Source organism: Diorhabda sublineata, chromosome 4 (genome assembly GCF_026230105.1).
Source record: "Diorhabda sublineata isolate icDioSubl1.1 chromosome 4, icDioSubl1.1, whole genome shotgun sequence".
Classification (NCBI taxonomy): domain Eukaryota; kingdom Metazoa; phylum Arthropoda; class Insecta; order Coleoptera; family Chrysomelidae; genus Diorhabda; species Diorhabda sublineata.
In genome coordinates, this window is record NC_079477.1 from 53,565 (window position 1) to 78,059 (window position 24,495).

The 24,495-nt window shown below is 30.1% G+C and overlaps 5 protein-coding genes across 6 annotated transcripts in view; 3 read left to right on the forward strand and 2 right to left on the reverse strand.

Annotated features, from left to right (window-relative positions):
* LOC130443249 (uncharacterized) overlaps nt 1-24,495 on the reverse strand; it is a 34,302-nt gene that overhangs the window by 1,743 nt on the left and 8,064 nt on the right. Inside the window, exon 2 of the mRNA XM_056777786.1 lies at nt 5,428-5,586. Coding sequence (XP_056633764.1) covers nt 5,428-5,568 — 141 coding nt within the window. The 5' untranslated portion in view covers nt 5,569-5,586. The remainder of the gene's footprint in view (nt 1-5,427; nt 5,587-24,495) is intronic.
* LOC130443246 (cathepsin L-like) lies at nt 263-4,757 on the forward strand. 2 transcript variants are annotated; one of them, XM_056777783.1, is made up of 7 exons: nt 263-396; nt 2,479-2,688; nt 2,886-2,993; nt 3,141-3,358; nt 3,417-3,767; nt 3,953-4,193; nt 4,300-4,757. In XM_056777783.1, the coding sequence occupies exons 1-7, from the start codon at nt 351-353 to the stop codon at nt 4,629-4,631; spliced, it is 1,506 nt and encodes a 501-aa protein (XP_056633761.1). In that variant the 5' UTR covers nt 263-350; the 3' UTR covers nt 4,632-4,757. The 2 variants fall into 2 exon arrangements, with proteins under 2 accessions (XP_056633761.1, XP_056633760.1); XM_056777782.1 differs by having other exon boundaries at nt 2,886-3,358.
* On the forward strand, nt 6,503-7,853 carry LOC130443247 (cathepsin L-like proteinase). The gene is made up of 4 exons (XM_056777784.1): nt 6,503-6,677; nt 6,741-7,073; nt 7,221-7,500; nt 7,586-7,853. The coding sequence occupies exons 1-4, from the start codon at nt 6,597-6,599 to the stop codon at nt 7,834-7,836; spliced, it is 945 nt and encodes a 314-aa protein (XP_056633762.1). The 5' UTR covers nt 6,503-6,596; the 3' UTR covers nt 7,837-7,853.
* LOC130443248 (uncharacterized) lies at nt 9,562-10,886 on the reverse strand. The gene is made up of 3 exons (XM_056777785.1): nt 10,551-10,886; nt 9,908-10,184; nt 9,562-9,828 (listed from the first exon to the last, which is right to left on the reverse strand). Exons 1-3 carry the CDS (start codon nt 10,761-10,763, stop codon nt 9,578-9,580), a joined length of 741 nt encoding a protein of 246 aa, XP_056633763.1. The 5' UTR covers nt 10,764-10,886; the 3' UTR covers nt 9,562-9,577.
* LOC130442924 (uncharacterized) lies at nt 12,986-18,793 on the forward strand. The gene is made up of 8 exons (XM_056777333.1): nt 12,986-13,142; nt 13,202-13,537; nt 13,904-14,180; nt 14,260-14,506; nt 17,204-17,294; nt 17,356-17,691; nt 18,112-18,391; nt 18,480-18,793. Exons 1-8 carry the CDS (start codon nt 13,062-13,064, stop codon nt 18,728-18,730), a joined length of 1,899 nt encoding a protein of 632 aa, XP_056633311.1. The 5' UTR covers nt 12,986-13,061; the 3' UTR covers nt 18,731-18,793.

Sequence of the window (24,495 nt, forward strand, 5' to 3'; positions counted from 1 at the left end):
ATAAATATTTGTAATGTTCGATATCTTTGGTTACGCTATAATATTGCCCAGAAAATTTTTGATTCTCTCCAAACTAATCACCGAATAACAAGATTTTATTGTTACTATTGAAATTCACTTGACTAATTTCAACAAATGGAATGCGATTCAAATAAATGAATAAAAAACTCGGATCTCGAATGACTTGAATCTCCTTCTCTTCGATCTTTGCATTAACTGCCTCAGGCTCGAAGCATCATTGGAAGTACTAGATAATGTACCCAGTTGATGTCATACTCACCAGTCTCTTACTACAACTCATAATTTAAACAATAATAATTCCAGTATCCATAAAAAGTTACCAATTTTTTATGTGGAGTGGAAATTATCGGTTAGACTTTAATAAAAATAAAATGGGTAAGTTAAAAATTGGAATGTACTTTTTTTTGTTTAATTTAAATAACTAACCAGTGTTACTACTTCATAAAGTCATGAACTACTAACTTTCTGGGCTTTATTTATATCAACAACTCAAAATCTTGTTATCAGTTACTGAAGATGTGGGAAAAGGAGTGCAAATTCAATTGATATTTGTTAGTATAAACAACCCTTTTATATATAGGATTTTTGGATAGTGTTGAACACTTTTTTCTCATTCCGATCTTCAAATATTATTAAGATGGTATTTTTGTTCTAAAGGTCTTTGAATATTCAAGCTACCTAACACATTTTTTATTATTTATATTTAATATTCTGTTAAGGATATTTCATAAATATTGTCAGATTTTAATGTTCATTTTGTTTATTGAAAAATCATACAAAAAGAAACCTTGATATTCAAAGTATTGCCTATCGGATTTTGGGGTTTTAATCCAACATTCAGCGAGGTCTTAGAGTTCTTCTTTGAGATGAGAGTCAAATTTTGTTGTACCGCATTTTCAACATTTTCTTTGAATTCAATTTTTTTATTACTGAAGATTTAGCAATGTCTTCTTCACTATATGCTTCGATATTGATAATTCGGCCATCTGGAATGATTTCGAGGTACACTTAACTTTCATAATTCCACCAGACACACAAAAAGACTCGAATCGACTTCTCATTGCAACGAGTTCTGGTAATTGTTCTTTTTATAACCACTGATTATATATGTTTAGGTTGTTTAGTCAGATACATTCATTTTTCATCGCGAGTAAGCCTCTTATCAGGTAGTGTGTAGACGTGTCGTCTGACTTTAATCCTGTCGGGTCTTGTCAGGTGGCCATACCATACCACTAAATCGTGTGGTGGTCGTTCTCTGTGTACGCAACGTCTGATTTGGTCAGGTATCCTGTCGGCCCGACCAAATCAGGTAGCGTGTAACGCGCTATAGATATTACAAAATTATTTAAAATGGCGATTTATGGTGTCATATTAATCGCAGTCCGTACTATTTATTATAAAAACGTACTACGTCGTCAATAGACAAAGAGAAATTGAAATAATGTGAAACAATCGTACTCATTATAGAATTAAAGAGAAGGAGTTGACACATATGAAACCTAACATTACTTATGAGATACTTTATATAATCATTAAATAATTAGTCATATCTGATAAGTCAGTCACACGCTTAGAAATCTTTTGACAACTAGTTTATCAGAATTTTATTTTGATGATAAACTCGAGTACTTTATTTGTAAAAAATTACACAACTATCCGAGTCCTTGGTACCTTTTGATAAATCAAGTTGTTTACTATTCGTATATCTAACTGGTATAATTTATGAACATTGTCTTGCGATTATTTTTCAATTATTGGTTACTGAGGCACTGATACAGTAATTTTCATTTTTCGCCCCTCCGGCATAACCACCTCCACCACGAAAATCGTCAGATTCACTTGTTTTTTATTTGATTAACATGTTGGAGAATGGAAAATATAAAAAACTGACGACTGATGAGTTTCCGCGACGCTCGAATTAATTCCCATTTAGCATCATAGGCTAGGGATAAAAGTATAAATATCTAATTCTATCGAATATGAAAACAGTTGTAGATTCATGAATTCATTCATGAACAAGTTGATAATTTTGTATTTTAATTTAAATTACAAGGTTCAATAAATACTAAAAATAATAAATATATTTTAATGAAATATTATTGCCTAACATATACCCTGACCCACTGTGCAGCATTTTTATGCAAACTAACCTTATTTGACAGGATACTTGACCTTTAATTCCAAAATAATCATGATGAATTAACAAGAAAAGATTCTAACATTTAAAAAATGAGATATTATTTGTGACTGATGATATTCTTATAAATCTTATAAAAGTCATGGTCATTCATATATATATATATATATATATATATATATATATATATATATATATATATATATATATATATATAATTAAATTAGAAAATAAATTATAAACGCGATAATTTATTTTCAAAATTTCCAACAAATTCATTTTATTCTCATTTATGTGTTGACATATTTTTTATATCTTAGGAGTAATGAAATTAAAAATTGTCATTTCATTGACACTTTTTGTGTCTGTAGTCGTGACAGAAAGAAGTCGTTTACCAAATTTAGGACTCGTAGCCAGTTTTTTGCCTTCAAATAATGAAAATGTAGCGATACGGGTGACTAAAATACCTTCCACACCTGCATTCGGTTTTCCATCCCGCACCGCGGAAAATGTTGGATTATCTTCCAAAGGTAATTCAGTTTAGATTATAAATTTGGGTTTACATGGATTTTTTAGTATTATCTAACTTTTCGTTCCACCCATATTCACATAGTTAAAAAAATTCATCTAAAAAGACCACTCAAAATTGTACAAATAACGTGCAAGCGGTGGTATGTTTGAAATTCACATTGTAAATTATAAAATTTTTAAATTATTTTATAAATAGGTAACAGTATTGGTTTTGAACACTCTTCATATGCAAGTAGCAGCAGCAATGGTAAGAGTACTGGCGGATATGATTATTCTTCCCGTAGTGACAATAACAATCCTGGTGGTACGTATTCTTTTCCATCTGAAGCTGGAGAAAAAGTTCCCGTGGATTCATTGCAATTTTTTAATCACAATTTACACGAACAAAATAACCATATTCCACCATTTGCTATTATACCCGTTAATGTATCATATAACTCACATTTACTAGAAAATTTTCAAAACAAAGCCCCAACCCCTCCAAGTGATAATTCCGTTCAAATGGTGAATGATTTAGCTCAGAGATACATTTCAACTCATGATACATTTGATGGTTCAATATCTCACCAAGTACCTGAGGTAACTGTTGGACAATTACAACCACTTGCTCCTGTTTCATCGGTACCACGTTTTGAACAGATCATAGAACGAGAGTGGAATGATTTTACGGTAAGTTACTTCTGTTACCAATTCTGCGCTACAGTTTTACATTTAATTTTCATTTTAGATACGATTTAACAAAGTATATTCTTCGGAACAAGAAGCCAGATACCGACGAGAAATCTTCATCGAAAATAGGGCAAAAATAATGAGATTTAATGCTGAATATGCCGAAGGAAAAAGAAGTTTTGTCCACAAAATCAATGAATTTGCAGATATGCTTTTGCACGAATTTTCAGAAAACCTAAATGGATTTAATAGAAGTACAAGAGCACCTTCGGTACCTTTGAAACCTGCTACAACTTTTTTGCCAAGCGCTAATGTTGTATTCCCAGACAGCGTAGATTGGAGAATAGTCGGGGCTGTGGGTCCGGTAAAGAGTCAGGGAAATTGCGCTGCATGTTGGGCATTTGCTGCGGTAAGTAGGTATTATTCATTTTGGCGTAAAAAAATATACCTAGAAAACTAGCTTCTGCTATTATGCTTCTATTATATGATTTAAACGAAAATAGTAATTGAAAATTAAAAATTAGTACTAGTCTTTTCATTTTTATTCGCAGATTCTTGTTTTTAAGAAAACTTAAAACTGTGAGATCATTTTAGGCTGGTGCATTGGAAGGTCATCATTTTAGAAAAACTGGATCACTAGTTGAAGTGAGCCCACAAAATTTGATCGATTGTACACAACCCTATGGAAATAATGGTTGCTCTGGAGGACTTATGGATCCCGCTTTCGAATATGTTCGTGATAATAATGGAGTCGATTCAGAACCATCGTATCCGTTCGAACAAAAAAATGGAGAGTGTAGGTTTAAGAGAGAAAACGTAGTGGCTACGTGCACAGGTAGGTAATTCGATTAATAAACAGTTCGTGAGAAAATAATTTATTTTCTCTCTTTTCAATGGAATTACATAGATGTATTTTAGTTTTTGAGCAACATTTTTTGTAGGGTTCGTGGACATTGGAGAAAATGACGAAAAGGGCATTGAAATAGCATTAGCTACTTTAGGCCCAGTAACAGCAGCAATAGATGCTAGTCAGGAAACATTCCAATTCTATTCAGAAGGGATATATGATGATCCGAAATGTGGTAACAAACCAGAACAAATGAATCACGCCGTACTTATCGTAGGTTACGGTCAAGAAGCAGATGGCAGGAAATACTGGCTGGTTAAAAATTCTTATGGACAAAATTGGGGCATCGGCGGGTATATAAAAATTGCCAAGGAGAATAACAATCAATGTGGTATTGCAATACAAGCGAGTTATCCGTTAGTGTGAAGTTCTCGTTGAAAAAAGATATTTGTTCCAAGTTTCTTCATTTCCCATAAAATATCAAATTTAAAATTTTCATAAACTTTTACGTTATATAATTAATATTTTCAACAAATATACTAAAATTATTTATGCCGTTTTATATTATTCACGACTCCCAATCTACCGTCCAACCAATGGTAAGGTAGTTTTGAAATTTGTATTATTTTTTGTTCCAGATCTTAGTAGTCTCTTTTTATTTGGCCACATCTTGACAACGAAGCTTCTGTAACTAGCTGCATCAGTATATAACTGTGTTTTTTCATACGGAACAATGAGGGGACGTATAGTTTTACAACGTATGTCGCTAGCAACATATAGTTTCAATATCCGGTTTGCGCAAGTAATCTATCGAGCATGAGTATCTCTTTTCGCCAGATAATCTGAAAAGTTTTCACTAACTACAGCTTCACTTATCTTTTACCATCTAATATATTGAAGGGGTGATGTAATGGAAGCTAGTTTCCGGGCAGTTGTCAGACAAATTAAAATAAATTCACTACAAACTTCATAAGACTTAAAACACTCTCTATTGCATCAGTGTTACGGTTTCGTTGCATCCTAATGCAAATACTTGTGATAAATTCCTATTTTTTTCGGAAATAGCAACTTGTTTATTCAAACTTCATGAAGAAATGCGATACCTGATTAAAAACTACAGTATATCGCTTCGCCAATATAGGTATCTTGTAACAAATTTCAAAATATTTTTTCGCATTCAATTGAATAATAATTATAGAATTTATACATAATTAATACTTACAACCGTGCCTCCCTCACCCGCCATGTGTTTAAAAGGATAGGACTTTTGCATAAGGAAGTATTCCCTTAATTCCATTCTTCTTTTTGCTTTTTCGGCTAATACTTGTTTTTTACATACATCGTCTCCGTCAATTAGATCCATTTTTTACACTGAAACCTTCTACACAAAACGTAGAAACGTAAAAATTATTTTCGTGAATGACATTTCAATTTTGCATAGGTCACTTGCTTTGAATCAATTTTCTTCACGGCAAAAAATTTTTTTGGCCTTGAATTAATTAGTTGTTAGGCCACAATTATCAAGATTATCATCGAAATGATGTATTGGGAAATCAAAATTTCTTTATGTAGATAATTTTCCTTTTTTCCTTATCGAGTGGTTTCATAATTTCAGCTTACGTCTATTCTATTGAACAACTATTTGTTGTTAGTTTTTTGCTTGATTGAAAGAGTTTTATTGAAGAAAAATCGTTTTGATACATTTTCTACATATAGGGTATAGGGACAAGAGGAAAATATAGTTGGTCCCCATAAAAACCTGAATACATTAATAAAATTGTGAACCTACTAGCAATTTTGTAAATAAAAAGTGGAGAGTAGTTTATGTGTGTGTAATATATTATGTAAACGATAGTCCTTTTATTCGTTATCATCACTTTAGTTTTTCAACTTCTCTTAATGTAAAAGTGAATAGTTATGATCTCTTCAAAGAACAATGTATGTATCAAACTGATAACATAAATTTTTTAGTATAAAATACTGAAATTTTCAAGACAAGATATTAATTTGTTGTGTTTTTTTTTCGATAGGTAAGCAAATACAACATGAATCCTATGAAATATACATTCTATACTATTCTTATAAATTTATCAGAATAAAATTTATTTTTGCATCGAAAAAATTTCAATTGACTTTTAATTATGATATAGAATCTATCTTTAATTTGTAATACCAATATTCCGTGAAAGCAAACTTTTTTCATCCTAATTTTTCTACATAATACGACTAATAAACTTTTCCAAATATTTTTTAAAAATATCGTGCATTGCTAGTACTATTTATTCTCGAAGATAGAAAATTAGAAATTTGTAGACTGCAAATGAAAAACATGTATGATTATATTGGGCATTTTTAAATATTTGTGGTTAATATCATTACAGACAAATCAAAATGAAGCTCTTCATTTTATTGGCCGCTCTTATTGCAGCTACCTGCGCCCTTTCAGACCATCAACAATGGACTGAATTCAAAGTAAGTAGTAGGTAAATATTTGAACTATGAATGGATATTCATTTAAAAATATTTATTTGCAAGGGTAACTTTTCTCGACAATACGGACTACGTGAGGAAAATGTTCGTTTCCAAATTTTCCAAAATAATCTTCGTAAAATAGAAGATCACAATGCCAAATATGAGAAAGGAGAAGTATCATACTACATGCGAGTCAACGACTTCGCCGACTGGACTCAAGAAGAATTTATTGATATGCTGAAAGCTCAAGTATCGTCGACACCAAATTTTGAAAATGAAGTATTTAAAGTAGATTCCAACTTTGTTCGTCCACAATCCATTGATTGGAGACAAAAAGGTGCAGTATTGGCAGTTAAAAATCAAGGAAATTGCGGATCTTGCTGGTCTTTCAGTACTGTAAGTTTTATTAATATTGATATACAATTGTTACTGAAAAATCTATATACACCACGTTATTACTTTTTATAAAAAATGTTTATAGTTATGAAGCGCTATAAATAATGTATTCCATTAATCTTCACGTATAAATTTGTCGATATTTAGACGGGAGCTTTGGAAGGACAACTTGCCATTCATCGAAATATTCGTATACCCCTAAGCGAACAACAAATGGTCGATTGTGACAGAACGAATATGGGATGTAATGGTGGTGACATGAGATTAGCTTTCAATTTTGTTAGAAGAAATGGTATCGCATCAGAAGCAAGCTATCCTTACGTCGGTTATCAACGTGCATGCAGAACTTCTTCAAATAAAATTATTCAAACTATTTCAGGATATGTCCCAGTTCCAGCAACTGAAAATGCTTTAGCCGATGCAGTCGGTGAGTTAGAGCTAAAACTTAATTATTTAGTCATTTTCATTATTTCGAGTTATTTGTATAAATTTTCACTTTGAATCAATTTTAGGAAGCGTTGGTCCAATTTCAATTGGACTGAATGCTAATGCTGATTGGCAGTTTTATGGAGGAGGTATTTTCGATCGTCCCTCTTGTGGTAGTGAAATTAACCATGGTGTACTTGCAGTTGGTTATACCCCACAAGCTTGGATCATCAAGAACTCTTGGGGTGGATCTTGGGGAGAAACGGGATATATTCGCTTGGTCCGTGGTAAAAGTCAATGTGGTGTTCATCTTTACTCTACTTATCCTAAGTTGTAATTAGGTTAAATCGTATGATAGGAAAATAAATTAATTGATAATATTAATTTTGTTTTATTAAAGAACCTTTTCCTGCAAAACAGTACTGTTCAATAGTACATTTCAGGTTTGTATATTTGGTAAGAGGTTATACACTAAGTGAAATTTGGAAACTACATATACAGTTGCAGTTGCTCATAAATGAGTATATGTGCTGCTGCAATCATTAATTTTTAGTGAAACCTTATGAAAACCCACATGGTGATTTAATGAACTTACTGTTTACAATAACACAACAGTAATATTATTAATTACACTAACTGACTATCGTTTCAATAATAAGGTTATCGTCTTCAGAGACTGAAAGTAAACTAAAATTTATTAACTAGATATTTCTATATATAGTAAATTATCTCAGCAAGTACCTCCCTTTTTATAATAATTTTTTAGAAATTTATAATAGTACCAATCCAATCATTATATAATGCTTCTAAATACGACAAATTGAATTTCTTTTTCACAAAAATTATAATAATTGGACGCAAACGTTATAACGTGCGAAAACAAAAAAAAATATTAATCCGGTAAAACGTTGATTTATATTAGTCTCAGTGAGTGTTTTAAATGATCCAAAGCAAAACTCCACAATTTCTAAGAGAATCATTTAAATTCTAATTTGCCCAAAAAAGTAGGAAACTATCTCGATACTTGACAAGATTTCACTAAGGATTGTAGATCTTTATATCTAACAATTAAAGTCTATTTTTATTAATTAAAAAATATTAGAATAATAGACAATTCGTAATCCACAGGCATAACTCTTCTTTTAGTAGACATATAGTAGTAATATTCCGAGAAGTTATACCTCGACTATTTTCATAAATAATGAATATATCGGGTGTATAATAATATTTTCACCCACTCAACCCGTTTATAACTTTTAAACAACTAGGATAAAAAAAATCTACTACAATTCGCAATAAACTGTACACTGGACCTTGCAAGTTGCAACTAAAGAATTCACAAGCTACTCATGGAACGGAAAACCTACAATGTAGTTTTGGTTGGAACAGATTGCTGAAATTAGGATAAAAAAATTTCCAACCTTTATTGGAAAATAGGGACTTGTTGGAAAACTTGTATTATGTCAGGTACATGTACGAAAATTTTGGGAAATATTTAGGTAATTCTTTAATATTTAGAATGACCGTCCTTTTGGAAACTAGGATTTATTAGGTACTCTCTCGTATATATAAATATGAACTAACGATTGTTCAATGGAATATTATCAGTAACGATTATGTATATTAATTGTTTTCTTGATGTAGGTATCAATCGCCTTCTGACGAACATCGTAGTAAAATTTCCGTGCCACCTTAAATAGTATCAACAAATTTTGTATAATTCATTTCCTTAAAATTGACAGCACGAATAATTATTAGAGTTAATATATGTATTATAAACCTAATTGATACAGGATTGTAATAATGATTGTGTACTTCCAATTCTTCCGTCTGAAAGCCAGTTGTCCTTCTAAGATACCCATCTGATGAATTTATATAAATGAAAAAAATAATCATTAATGAAAGTGTAATGTAATAATCAAACACTGCAAGGTATTGATATTGAACTGAAATATTATTTCTTAAGTGAAACCTCATTTCATGATATTATTTATAAATGAATAACGAAATATCGAAATTATGCGGGTATATTTAATATTTGCAATACATTTATTTTTCTTACATGACATTTAACCAAATTACAATCTTGGAAAAACAGCTTGGACAATAATACCGCATTGGTTTCTACCACGGACCAAGCGAATGTAACCTTCTTCTCCCCAAGATGTACCCCAAGAGTTCTTGATGATCCAAGCTTCTGGGTCATAACCAACGAGAAGTGCGCCATGTTTATAATCACGACCACAATCGTGGCTATCGAAAATACCTCCACCATATAACTGCCACTCGTCATTAACACTCAGGCCAACAGAAACTGGACCGACTCCAGCTAAAAATTATGAATATATCAAGAATAAAAAGTGAACTATAAAACTATGATACATTTTTGTTTTCGTTTTGAAACTCACCAACAACTTGTTCGAGTTCTGATTCATGTCTGACACGGACGTATCCTGATATTTGTGAAATTACTTTATTGGACGAATTTCTGCAAGAACCAGAAACACCTTCATATGGATAACTAGCTTCCGACATAATACCATTTTGTCTAACATAATTAAGAGCGTATCTCATTTCACCGTACACACATCCATTATTTGTAGTATCACAATCCACCAATTCTTGTTCACTCAATTCATTATAGTTTTTCTGGAGAATGGCTAGTTGTCCTTCTAAGGCTCCCGTCTAAAAATTAAAGAAATACTTCCCTTTATTTTATATATAAAATAAAAGAAGAAACATTATATATCAAGTATGTAATCTAATACGCGGAAAATAGAATTTTTGGAAATAGTCACATACATTACGAGAAAGCTATCAATGATAAAAAGTACCTAAATAGTAAAATTAATTGTTCTATTTCACAAATTTTAATATAACAACGAAAAATTTTATAAATCATATTTGATTGAATAAAGACTAAAATTACTCGCAACGTCAAATTTTATGTGTCTTTCAAAAATTGAAAAAAAAAACTAATTTTAAAACAGAAGATACCTAAAATCAAGACGATTTAGAAGCGTGTAAAATTTTCATTTAAAGGACACTTACAGTACTAAAAGCCCAGCCAGATGTGCAAGTTCCTTGATCTTTAACCGCTGTTACTGCACCTTTTTGTCTCCAATCAAAGGATTCTGAACTAACAAAGTTAGGATTTATTTTGAATTCTTCAATATCCTCAATATCTGGTTTTGATGATATTTGAGATATCAACAATTGATTGAATTCTTCTTTAGTCCAGTCGGCGAACTTATTTACTCTCATGTAGTACGATACTTCTCCTTTATCGTATTTAGCATTGTGCTCTTCTATTTTACGAAGATTATTTTGGAAAATTTCGAAACGGACATTTTCCTCATGTGGTCCTTATTGTCGAGAAAAGTTAACCTTGCAAATAGATATTTTTAAATTAATATCTATTTATTATTTAAATATATATTTCTTACTTTAAATTCAGTCCATTGTTGATGGTCTGAAAGAGCGCAGGTAGCTGCAATAAGAGCGGCCAATAAAATGAAGAGCTTCATTTTGATTTTTCTGTAATAATGACAAATAGGTAGTTGTAATGAAATAAACTGAACAGTTAAGAAATTCTGAACATTAAATTATACAAATATTCAATAACTGACATGATATCTTCACATTATTGGATTAGGCGGTTCGAAAATGCGAGAAGAGTTTGAGACAATTTGCTTTAACTAAGTTCGAGTTTTTGAAACCGTTAATATTGAACAGACTGGTCATACTACCCTCACATGTACACTCACAATTACACAGTCTCTGAAGTCGATAACTTGCTTATCGAAACACACGTCAGATAGTGTAATTGTGAGTGATAGTGTGAACAGTGTGTTCAGTAAAAATTTGTTTTGATTTATCATATTTGTTGGAACTTGCTTAAATCAGAATTCTGCGAACACGAAACAATTAGCCCGAAATAAATGGATGGAGATTTTTGAATATTGAAGTAATTGTGATATGTACCCACTTACCTCTAAAAAAGAATAATAAAATGATATAGGTGTTCCTGCAAATTTATATCTTTTATACTGAAAAATTGATGTTATCAGTTTGACTAGTAGATCGATTGTTTTTCGAGAGCTCATATTTATTCATTTTTGCACTAAGAGAAGTGCGATAAACTCAACCGTTCTGTTTTTATGTTATTGGTAATTTTATATAATGTGACATCAAGAAAGTTGATTTTATTATTTTATTCGATTGTGAATTGAATTCACATTTTATAAAATTAACAATAACATAAGAAACAAAATGGTATACGAAACCAACTTGGTCCTCAAGGTATTTCAATTCGTGACATCCTATGTCATAAAAAAGATCAGTGATATTAAGTTTGGTTTGTGGATCTATCTATCCAACTATCAGATCCTGAATTTAGAAGTTTAGTTTAGTTTAGTAGGTATTCAAAAAGCAAAAACTGCATTGAAAGAAAATAATCATCCGGAAAAAAGGATAAACAACATATTCAAGAAAAGATACTATAATAAATTGAGAAATAAAACAGAAACGAAACATCAAAACATAACATTCCTCCTTACCATATGTACAAGGGCTTTCCAAAGAACCTACGAATGATTTCAATAAATATAAAATTAGTATGAATCATAAGGGACATTATCCAAATATTTCACTAAAATAAAATCCAAAACACCAAGAAACAAGAAAGTAATATTATACCTTGTACTAACTAACTATACAAAAATGACCGAAAATTTTAATTAATTATTGTAAGTGAAATTTTATTATTGTTATACATTTATACATATTTCTTATATTATATTTGATCATAATTTCAGTCCCAGACATTGAATACATAAGAATTGGAAAGATTGGAAAATATATCAAAGTTAGTCCACTTTGGTGTTTCCTTGCCACGTTCCCAATAAGAAACCGCTCATAATATAGCTGGCAAACAGAACGGTTGAGTTTATCGCACTTCTCTTAGTGCAAAAATGAATAAATATGAGCTCTCGAAAAACAATCGATCTACTAGTCAAACTGATAACATCAATTTTTCAGTATAAAAGATATAAATTTTCAGGAACACCTATATCATTTTATTATTCTTTTTTAGAGGTAAGTGGGTACATATCATAATTACTTCAATATTCAAAAATCTCCATCCATTTATTTCGGGCTAATTGTTTCGTGTTCGCAGGATTCTGTTTTAAGCAAGTTCCAACAAATATGATAAATCAAAACAAATTTTTACTGAACACACTGTTCACACTATCACTCACAATTACACTATCTGACGTGTGTTTCGATAAGCAAGTTATCGACTTCAGAGACTGTGTAATTGTGAGTGTACATGTGAGGGTAGTATGACCAGTCTGTTCAATATTAACGGTTTCAAAAACTCGAACTTAGTTAAAGCAAATTGTCTCAAACTCTTCTCGCATTTTCGAACCGCCTAATCCAATAGTGTGAAGATATCATGTCAGTTATTGAATATTTGTATAATTTAATGTTCAGAATTTCTTAACTGTTCAGTTTATTTCATTACAACTACCTATTTGTCATTATTACAGAAAAATCAAAATGAAGCTCTTCATTTTATTGGCCGCTCTTATTGCAGCTACCTGCGCTCTTTCAGACCATCAACAATGGACTGAATTTAAAGTAAGAAATATATATTTAAATAATAAATAGATATTAATTTAAAAATATCTATTTGCAAGGTTAACTTTTCTCGACAATATGAACCACATGAGGAAAATGTCCGTTTCGAAATTTTCCAAAATAATCTTCGTAAAATAGAAGAGCACAATGCTAAATACGATAAAGGAGAAGTATCGTACTACATGAGAGTAAATAAGTTCGCCGACTGGACTAAAGAAGAATTCAATCAATTGTTGATATCTCAAATATCATCAAAACCAGATATTGAGGATATTGAAGAATTCAAAATAAATCCTAACTTTGTTAGTTCAGAATCCTTTGATTGGAGACAAAAAGGTGCAGTAACAGCGGTTAAAGATCAAGGAACTTGCACATCTGGCTGGGCTTTTAGTACTGTAAGTGTCCTTTAAATGAAAATTTTACACGCTTCTAAATCGTCTTGATTTTAGGTATCTTCTGTTTTAAAATTAGTTTTTTTTTTCAATTTTTGAAAGACACATAAAATTTGACGTTGCGAGTAATTTTAGTCTTTATTCAATCAAATATGATTTATAAAATTTTTCGTTGTTATATTAAAATTTGTGAAATAGAACAATTAATTTTACTATTTAGGTACTTTTTATCATTGATAGCTTTCTCGTAATGTATGTGATTATTTCCAAAAATTCTATTTTCCGCGTATTAGATTACATACTTGATATATAATGTTTCTTCTTTTATTTTATATATAAAATAAAGGGAAGTATTTCTTTAATTTTTAGACGGGAGCCTTAGAAGGACAACTAGCCATTCTCCAGAAAAACTATAATGAATTGAGTGAACAAGAATTGGTGGATTGTGATACTACAAATAATGGATGTGTGTACGGTGAAATGAGATACGCTCTTAATTATGTTAGACAAAATGGTATTATGTCGGAAGCTAGTTATCCATATGAAGGTGTTTCTGGTTCTTGCAGAAATTCGTCCAATAAAGTAATTTCACAAATATCAGGATACGTCCGTGTCAGACATGAATCAGAACTCGAACAAGTTGTTGGTGAGTTTCAAAACGAAAACAAAAATGTATCATAGTTTTATAGTTCACTTTTTATTCTTGATATATTCATAATTTTTAGCTGGAGTCGGTCCAGTTTCTGTTGGCCTGAGTGTTAATGACGAGTGGCAGTTATATGGTGGAGGTATTTTCGATAGCCGCGATTGTGGTCGTGATTATAAACATGGCGCACTTCTCGTTGGTTATGACCCAGAAGCTTGGATCATCAAGAACTCTTGGGGTACATCTTGGGGAGAAGAAGGTTACATTCGCTTGGTCCGTGGTAGAAACCAATGCGGTATTATTATCCAAGCTGTTTTTCCAAGATTGTAATTTGGTTAAATGTCATGTAAGAAAAATAAATGTATTGCAAATATTAAATATACCCGCATAATTTCGATATTTCGTTATTCATTTATAAATAATATCATGAAATGAGGTTTCACTTAAAAAATAATATTTCAGTTCAATATCAATACCTTGCAATGTTTGATTATTACATTACACTTTCATGACTGATTTATTTTTTAATTTATATAAATTTTCTTTGTAAGGAAATGAATTATACAAAATTTGTTGATACTACGTCAAGAAAACAGTTGATATACATCATCGTTACTGATAATATTCCATTGATCAATCGTTGGTTCATATTCATTTATACGAGTATATATTGATTGATTAATTCTTGAGACTTCATATTTAATTTGATAAGCTCCCTAATTAATAAATTCACTTTACTTCTATTAGTCAATATTTCCATTTGTGTCCATCTAATATTATTATTATAGTAGTTTAAAATGGCTGTCCACATCCAACCACCTAATTCAAATTTTATTTACTCCCAGTTAACGGTGTTGCTAACTCCAATTAATGTTTTGTTTTCCATAATTCACGAGTGAATTAACGAAGGATTTGTGAAAACACTTCGTATTCCTAAAAACTTTACGGAAATGTTGAACGTTACGGTTCCATCATTCCTCAAAGGTGTCGAGAACTGTTTGTAGCGAGGGAACATATTTGCATCTTTTAAAAACATAATATACAGAAGTAATACAACAATCCTGTGTTATATTCAAAGTCAAAGTCTGATAACATCTGAATTTTTTGAAAACTGAACTGTACGTAATCACCTATATTATTATTTAAATTTTTTATATAAATATTTAACTGTAAATGATTTAAAACAAATAGATATTAATATTTTTTCATTTACTTTTAAAGGTCCAATTTTTCGATGTTTATGCGATTCTTTTAAATTTTTTATAATCACACTAGAATTTACAATAGAGTGCACATTGCATCTGGCAAACTAAAACTGTTAAGAATACATAACATGAATGTCTTTACTAAATGGAACAACCTATAATCGTACTTTTGAATAAATTTATTGGAAAGTGACTTTGGACATTGAAGAAGTATTCAATAGGATAATATTTCAAAAATAACTATTTTTACTACATATTTAAAAAATATAGAAGATTAGATTCTAGTACATTACGACATGAGCGATTACAGTGCATCCACATACTCGTATTTTGACAAATACTCAGAGAGGACCTTTTCACACAACTTTCGAACAATCTAAAAAGTAACAATATCAGAAATAAATAATAGACAGAACTTTCAAAATTAGTAGAAATATCTTCACTGTAACTTAACATCGTTACTAATTAGTTCATGCATTTTGTAAATTAAAAAAGCTATTCATAAAATCTATGGGTAAAAATAATTTATATTGGTTATGCGGTTCTGATTCAGAGATTATTACATTATTATTGTGACTAGTTTCAATCTAAAATTCCTGATAAGACTTTAGCTTTAGTATTTCACCTATATAATATTGTCAGTCATATTAGCTTTTCCATAGTACTAGTATAGCATATATCAATTCACAAAGAAAATACATCTCGAGATATTATGTGCATCTTCTTTCTTACGATACCAACCTACTTGGGATGTACACAAAGTGTCAAGATAAGGGGAAATATGACCATATTACCTATTAAATTAGGAACTGTTATCATTACTCTGTTATGTCTCGTTAGTATATTTCGCTTTAAACTAATGTCGTTGTATTGTGTAGGTACACATTTTGACATGTATAATTTATATCTGGAGGTGGGAGATGCGTTAATATTAGACAAACCTTCGGATCTAAAGATGTCTTTTGTATTATATTAGTTTTTATTTTATTATTTATTTTAATAAACGTCACGTCTAAAAAAATTCATTTTCTCTTTGCTTTTAATTTCCTAAGTGAATTGGATACTTGGGCTAAATTTATTAAAGTTATAAAGAAATGTATTGTATGTGTTAATTTGAATCTATCCATATCATCCAGTATCTTCCCATCTACAAATTTACAAATTACATAACAATTTTAACCAGACTTGAGGAAATTGGAGATCCTATATATATATATATATATATATATATATATATTATATATATATATATATATATATATATATTTATATATATATATATATATATATATATATATATATATATATTATATATATATATATATATATATATATATATTTATATATGTATATAATGACTAGAGTTTTACGCACTTCTCTCATTACAAAAATGAATAAATATGAGCTCTCGAGAGAACAATGAATTTACTTGTCAATCTGATATCATCAATTATCAATTAATTAGTATAAAAGATCAAAATTTTATGAGCACCTACATCATTTTGTTGTTCTTTCCTAAAGGTAAGCGAGTACATTCATAGCAAGTAGCAACAATTTTGATGGATCAAAAATTCTAACTTAGTTAAAACACATTTTCTAAAAAATCTTGTATTTTCAAACAGCCTAATCCAATAATGTGAAGATTTCATGTCAATTATTAAATCTTTGTACAATTGATTTCTATTTTAATTATATTTTATTTTACACAATATTTAATTTACACAATATCGCATTCTTTAATGTACAGAATTTCTTTAAGTGTTCAGTTCTTTTCATTACAATAATCATAATTGAACTACCTTTTTGTGATTATTACAGAAAAATCAAAATGCAGCTCTTCTTTTTACTGGCCACTTTTATTGCAGCTACCTTTGCACTTTCAGACTATCAACAGTGGGCTGAATTCAAAGTAAGTAATAAATGTTTTGATTGTTGCAGAACAACATTAATTGAAAAATATTTTTGCCTAGGGTAACTTTTCAAGACAATACGGACTAAAAGAGGAAAAAGTCCGTTTCCAAATTTTTATAAATAATCTGCGTAAAATAGAAGAGCACAATGCTAAATACGACAAAGGAGAAGTATCGTACTACATGAGAGTAAATAAGTTCGCCGACTGGACTAAAGAAGAATTCAGTGAAATACTGAAAGCTCAAATATCATCAAAACCAGATATTGAGGATACTGATGTATTCGAAGTAGATTCCAACTTTGTTCGCCCAGAATCCATTGATTGGAGACAAGTGGGTGCAGTATCAGCAGTTAAAGATCAAGGAATTTGTGGATCTTGTTGGGCTTTTAGTGTTGTAAGTGTTTAAATTCGACCTGAGAAGCTAAAAAATACATTGAAATCAAGTATGTCAACTTGATTGTTGTGATTGAAGGATAACTATGTATTTATCATCAGGGATTGAAATTATATATTAATTTATTGAAAACAACCTAAACTAACATACCTTTTAATTGAACGGATTTCGCTTAGAAAAAACAATTGAATATAAATCAAAACGAAGAAACTTTATGTTTATGTCAGTTGTCAATTTAAAGGTTCTTATTTGAATAAAATGAATTCAATATTTCTTAAAACAATTTAATATTATTTATCCCTGAGGATGAATATACACATATTCGAGATCTTTCAATAAATATTAGAAATAGTACATATTGGTTTTTTATTGACAGAGTTCCACAACTATCAAAATAATGAGTCTTTCTTCAATTTTTAGACGGGAACTTTAGAAGGACAGTTAGCCATTCAACGGAAAAGCTACATTGCATTGAGTGTACAAGAATTGGTCGATTGCGATACTTCAGATATGGGATGTGATGGTGGTGACATGAGACCCGCTTTAGATTTCGTTAAAAATAATGGTCTTATGTCAGAAGCTGATTATCCATATGTTGGTTACTCAGGTTCTTGCAAAACCTCGTCTAATAAAGTTATTTCAAAAATCACAGGATACGTTCCTGTTAGACCAACTGAAGAAGCTCTCGCAGATGCTGTTGGTGAGTTCCATAACGAAAAAAAAAAAAAAACAATTTATCGTAGTTTGAAAAGTTTACTTTATATTCTTGATATATTTTTAATTTATAGCTAGTGTAGGTCCAATTTCTGTTGGACTAAATGCTGATTTCGACTGGCAGTTTTATGGAGGAGGTATTTTCGATCATTTCTCTTGTGACGATGATCTCAATCATGGTGTTCTTGCCGTTGGTTATACCCCAGAGGCTTGGATCATCAAGAACTCTTGGGGTACATCTTGGGGAGAAGAAGGTTACATTCGCTTGGTCCGTGGTAAAAACCAATGTGGTGTTAGTCTTTACTGTACTTATCCGAAATTGTAATTTGGCTAAAGGAAATTGGATGTATTGTAATTATTAAATCGTTTATTAAAACATTGACGCATATATTCGATACTTGGTTATTCATTTATCTTCTTTTATCAATATTGTCATGAAATGAGGTTTTATTAAAGTAATATATTTCAATTTTATATCAATCTCTTACTGTGTTTGATTCTTTATAATTTATCAACTTTAATAATTTTTCGTGCTGTCAATTGTAAGGAAATGAATTAGTCAAAATTTGTTGATACTATTTAAGGTATCAACATTACTGATAATATTTCATTGATCAATCGTTCGTTTATATTTATAATTATATATACGAGAGAGTACCTAATAAATCCTAGTTTCTAAACACACTTAGTACGGTCAATCTAAATAGTATAGAATTATCTAAATATTTCCTAAAAATTTTCATAAATTTATCTGATATTATACAAATTTTCGGTCTTCTATTAATTTTTCTAAATTATAATATAATTATACAGACAAATAAAAAAAGGTTTTAAGAGGCCACAAGGCCGGTGTATTGGAGGTATCATATCGTATCATAAGATTTTTTCTAATTCCCTATTTGAAAATAAAGGTTGAACATTTTGTTGTATCATAATTCCAGCAATCTGTTTCCAACAAATTTCACCACAGTTTATTGCGAATTGTAGTACACTTTTTGGCAGTTATGAACAGGTTGATTGGGTGAAAATATTTTTACATCCGAGAGAATATTTCCCATATATGTCTACTAAATCAAGAGATATGTCTATGGATTGAGAATTGTTTATTATTTTAATAACATAATTGTGGTGTGTACTGCATAGAATGGCTATTGGATCTGTTTATTATGAAGGCATATATCAAGATCGATTATTGAAAAATACTTTTACTTATATTTAAAAATAAGTTATTTGAAATTCTTTCTTTTGTGCTTTTTTCTCTTTCCAAAATAAGAATGAAACCACTCTTATATGTATCAATTTTTTTCAATTGCTTATCACTACGTATATCTACATCGATAACAGTATCTTGTTAAGTATCGAAATACTTTTGCTCCGAATTTTCGACAAATATAGAATTCTCTTAAAAATTCCCAAATTTTACTTTGTAGCATTTTAAACATTCATTAAAACGTAGGTATATAAATCAACATTATTATGAATCTGTTATAATAAATTTAGTTGTTGCATGGCTTGATTACACGGACAAACCAAGAGTAAACTTTGACTATTCCAAACAGAATTCATACACCATTGACGTAGTTTGCACATAAATTAATAAAAGACGTATCAAAATCTCATTGCCTTACAACGTTTTGCTGTATTAATATTTTTTTTTATTTTAATTCACACGATTAACGATTTTACTATCAACTGATGCACCAGAATTCATGAAGATATTAATAGTTAATTTCACTTATTTAATTGATTGTAACGTTACTGGATGAATGTAAACTTTGTCGCTTGCTTGTATAATGACAAACTGAGGGGGAGATTCTGTTAGAATGTACAATTACAAGTGAACCTAGAAGTAAATAATTCTAGATATTTGAATCTTCTCGACCTAATTAACGTGACTTCATACTAAATAATTTTGTGTTTTTATTATAGGTTTTAAGCTGCTAATATTTTTATATAAAATAGTGTGATCAATTTAAAAAACATTGATTAATTTTTGAGACTTAATTTAATATGCTACCTAATTAATAAATTCCATATACTCTATTACTCAATATTCCTATTTGTGTCCATCTAATACTATTAAAGTAGTTTAAAATGGCTGTCCACATCTAACAACCTAATTCAAATTTTATTTACTGCCAGTTAACGGTGTTGCTAACTCAATTAAAGTTAAACGTTTTTCATAATTCAGTGAATTAACGAAGGATTTGTGATGACGCTTTGTATTCCGGAAAACCTTACGGAAACGTTCAACGTACGTTGAAGGTTACGGTTGCTTCATCTCTCAGAGGTGTCGAGAATTGATTGTAACAAGGGAATATATTTTCATCTTTTGAAAACATAATATACAGAAGTGATACAACAATTTTGTGATATACTTAAAGTGGAATAAATCTGAAAACTCCTGTATTTCTAGGCTACACTAAACGGATTTGAAGAAGGCGATAATGCATAACATGTAATTTGTAAATCTGCAAGTATCCAACTATATTCCAATCCAATCCTATATCCAACAATATAACTACATCTAGTTATATTCAAAGTTAGTTAAACAAAATTCATCTTCAAAAATTTATCATATGAAACCGAAAATAAAGTAATTGGTTACGATGGATGATTTTTTATGATTTTAAAGAAGGCCTCACTCAATAACATAGACTAGCCTTGTGTAACTTTTGGTAATAAATCACCATTAGAGAAGACTGTTTAGAATTGATTTCCAGCCTTTCGTCGTGCATCCGTCAATGCTGAAATCGAGAGAGTGTATCAAAATCGGTTGCCATTTCGAGAAAAATCAATGCCGTGCGCAACATGATAATTGATCAGCATGTGACTTGCAGACAGATACAGACGTCTCTTATGATATCACGGACTGTAATACACATAAAATATATGTTCCAAATGGATTCTCATGAAGCACACAAAAGAACTGAATATCTGGAGAAGAGAAACATCATTGCTTGATTCTGTCGATTCTTGTTGTTTATAAGAGTTTATAAGGCAACCCTCGTATTTCAGGTAAGCTTTGAGAATATATTGGAACTATTTCTATAAACAAAATTTGAAATCACTTTCATTTTTTATATTGATTCTTATCAAATTATTTCTAAATATTTGATTCTCATTTAGAAACATATCATTTCTCTATCTAATATTTCCAATCCATGCCAAAAGACAAAATTCCAAATATTTTTTTTTACTAAAAAAACAATCACACTTTTAGCAACACCACGTTGGAATAATATCAAACTCGAAGTAGACAAATTTCAAGAATTCTTCAAACACATTTAATGGAAAGTAAATATTGAATTTAGGCTGTGCAGCTAAAAACGTTCTTATCGGTCAGATTAAGGTGAATTTTCTTGTGTTTGAAATTCAACAAATCTTATTCAGGGATTTATAGAAATATTTTATCGAAATGAATATCCTTGAAATAACGGAAATATGGATATTTACCATTTAAGAAAGAGATTTGTGCTCACTATTTTCAAATAGTTATTAGTCTTTCTAGTCTTTCAAGAATGAATTACTCCAATCTTCCATTCTACCTTCAATAAGCTGAACTGGATAAATTATAGAGATGGTACAAAATTTTCAGACCATCAAGAAGTTATATTTAGGCTGCTTTTTCCAGATTTTAATCCAGTATCTCCATAAAAAGCGGAAGGAACTATATAAGAATGTTCTAATAGGTGGAAAAGCATGAAATTATTAGGAGTTACCGTAATTATTATTTACAAAAACTGATTCTTCAGTAAGTGAGGTAAGGTAATTGAAAAAATGATCTGAAAAATATACAATACCGCTATTCTCTGACATATGAGTTCTACACATTACTTTGAAGTTGACAATATTAAATCGTAAAATACATAATTTTATGTTATATGATAATACTTTAAGGTGCAGCATAAAATATGATAGAGTTTTGCTTTAAACTTTATTTTCATACAGTCAATGTTCTCTTTTCGGTTTGTCGGAAAATGGTATGGCAAAAAGTTTCCTTCAACTTTTCGAACTCATTCTTTATCATTAGCTAACGACACAGGTGAGTCGTTGCTTTTTTGTTAAGAAAGTTTCAATTTCATATTTGTGGATAGAATGTTCACTTATTTCTATTTTTATGTAAACAGAAGATACTGGTAAATTTCTGTAGTTTCTTATATTTCAGATCCTTTTATAAGTTCAATTTGAATTAGAACAAACCTATAATCAAGACAATTTTTCACTAAAAATTGTATAGGTGCTGAAGGAAAAGTTTCCATTATCCTATCCATAATTGAACAACTAATAATTTTATAATACCTGTGTAGTAACATTTTAGGGTATAAATTTACATGCTAGTTGTTGTCGTTGTTGTCAGGAAACGTACAAACAGGAACTAACTGTGACAATGTGATGCGTTGTAGATAGGAAACGGGTGACGACTACGTCGTCTATATGACGGATACTTCAGCTGTTATGAACCTCATAATGTGAACGTTGGAAGTTACTACCGTTGCAAAGTGACAAAACAAACAAGAACAATTGATGTCAATAGGGGAAAATAACAAAAAAGAAATAATAAAACATGATATGAATTGGGTGAATATATATAGGCATCTTTTGATTTAGAACAAGTCAAAAAAATTAACTTTCGATCGATTAAGATCATTAAATTGAATTTTTCGAGGTATATTGACAATGTGAATTATTTCGTCTTCGGAAATGCTGCATGGCAGTTACTCTGACTGAAGTAGAAGACATGTGTATCATTTTCAGATCTCTGCTGCTGTGCAATACAGAACAAACACCGAGGACCTCACACTACCAACGTGATAAAAAAACACTTACAGGAATTTGGCTGGGACGTATTTAATCATTTTCCGTACAATCCAGACCTCACTTCTAACAATTTTCATCTTTTCATAGTTCATACACCTTAAATATTTCCTTGGTGGTCAACACGTCAACAATGATAGCGAGTTGTTGTTATTACACGGTTGAGAATACAGGCAGGAACCTTCTATAAAGAAGGCATATAAAAACTTTTACCACGCTAAAACAAATGTCTACAAAATTCCGAAAGTTTTGTAGAAAATTACTTCAACAGCTGTAGGTTTTTAAACAATAAATTTCTGTATGTGAACAGATTTTTTATATTACTAAACGGAACTTACTTTGTGGATATACCACGTATATTTCAAACAATAGAAGTATGTGTGACTTGTGTTTTAATTTGTTGCATTCATCTTACTTTTTCCAAAACTTACTACTCGATTAAATTATAATTTATCGTTAATCTATATAAAACTAATATTTAATTCCATTAAAACTTTTTATACTATTTTTATATTAATTAACAATTCGATATTGTTGATTATTCAAAGTTATCTACAATTAAAAATCTTTTGTTCTGATTCAATATCTGAAAGCACTGAAAGGAAAATGGATGTTGAATTGCCAAGGTTCACCTCCCACCTTTTTAATCCAAACATTTTAACTCCCAATCTATATTTAGATTGAATCTCGAACAAGAGAATTTTTACTTCCAAAAGAAAATGTCACAAAATCTCACTGAATGACAATAAAACCTCAGTACAAAAAATATAATCATAGCTTCTACTTCAATAAATATAATCAGGTAAATTTCACAATGGATATCGACTAAAGCGAGAAGAAGAAATGCTAAGTACAATTAAATATTCAACTATATAAATTAAAGGGTAAAGTATGGACATCAAGCTTGCATTAAATTCAAATAGAACTATCGGCTTTAGTACATTCCTGTTTGCTTTGATTAATGTTTGTAATTAACGGAACATAGAGTGTATCTATCTCTAGGTTACACTTAGAAAATCTAAAATTCGTATTAATTGGATTCAGTTTGGAAAAGTACTAATGGAAACTGTTACGCTCAATAATAATTCTAATTCCTACTACTAGAAATGTATATAGAATTAAAAAAAAATTATAACCAAAAAACTTTATATCCAAACACTATCGATCTGCAAAATGATCATTTTATTGTGGGTGTCAATAAAATGAAGCAATCAGTATTTGCTTTATAGTTTTCAATTGATGAGATGCTGTATATATATGTTGAACAAAGTT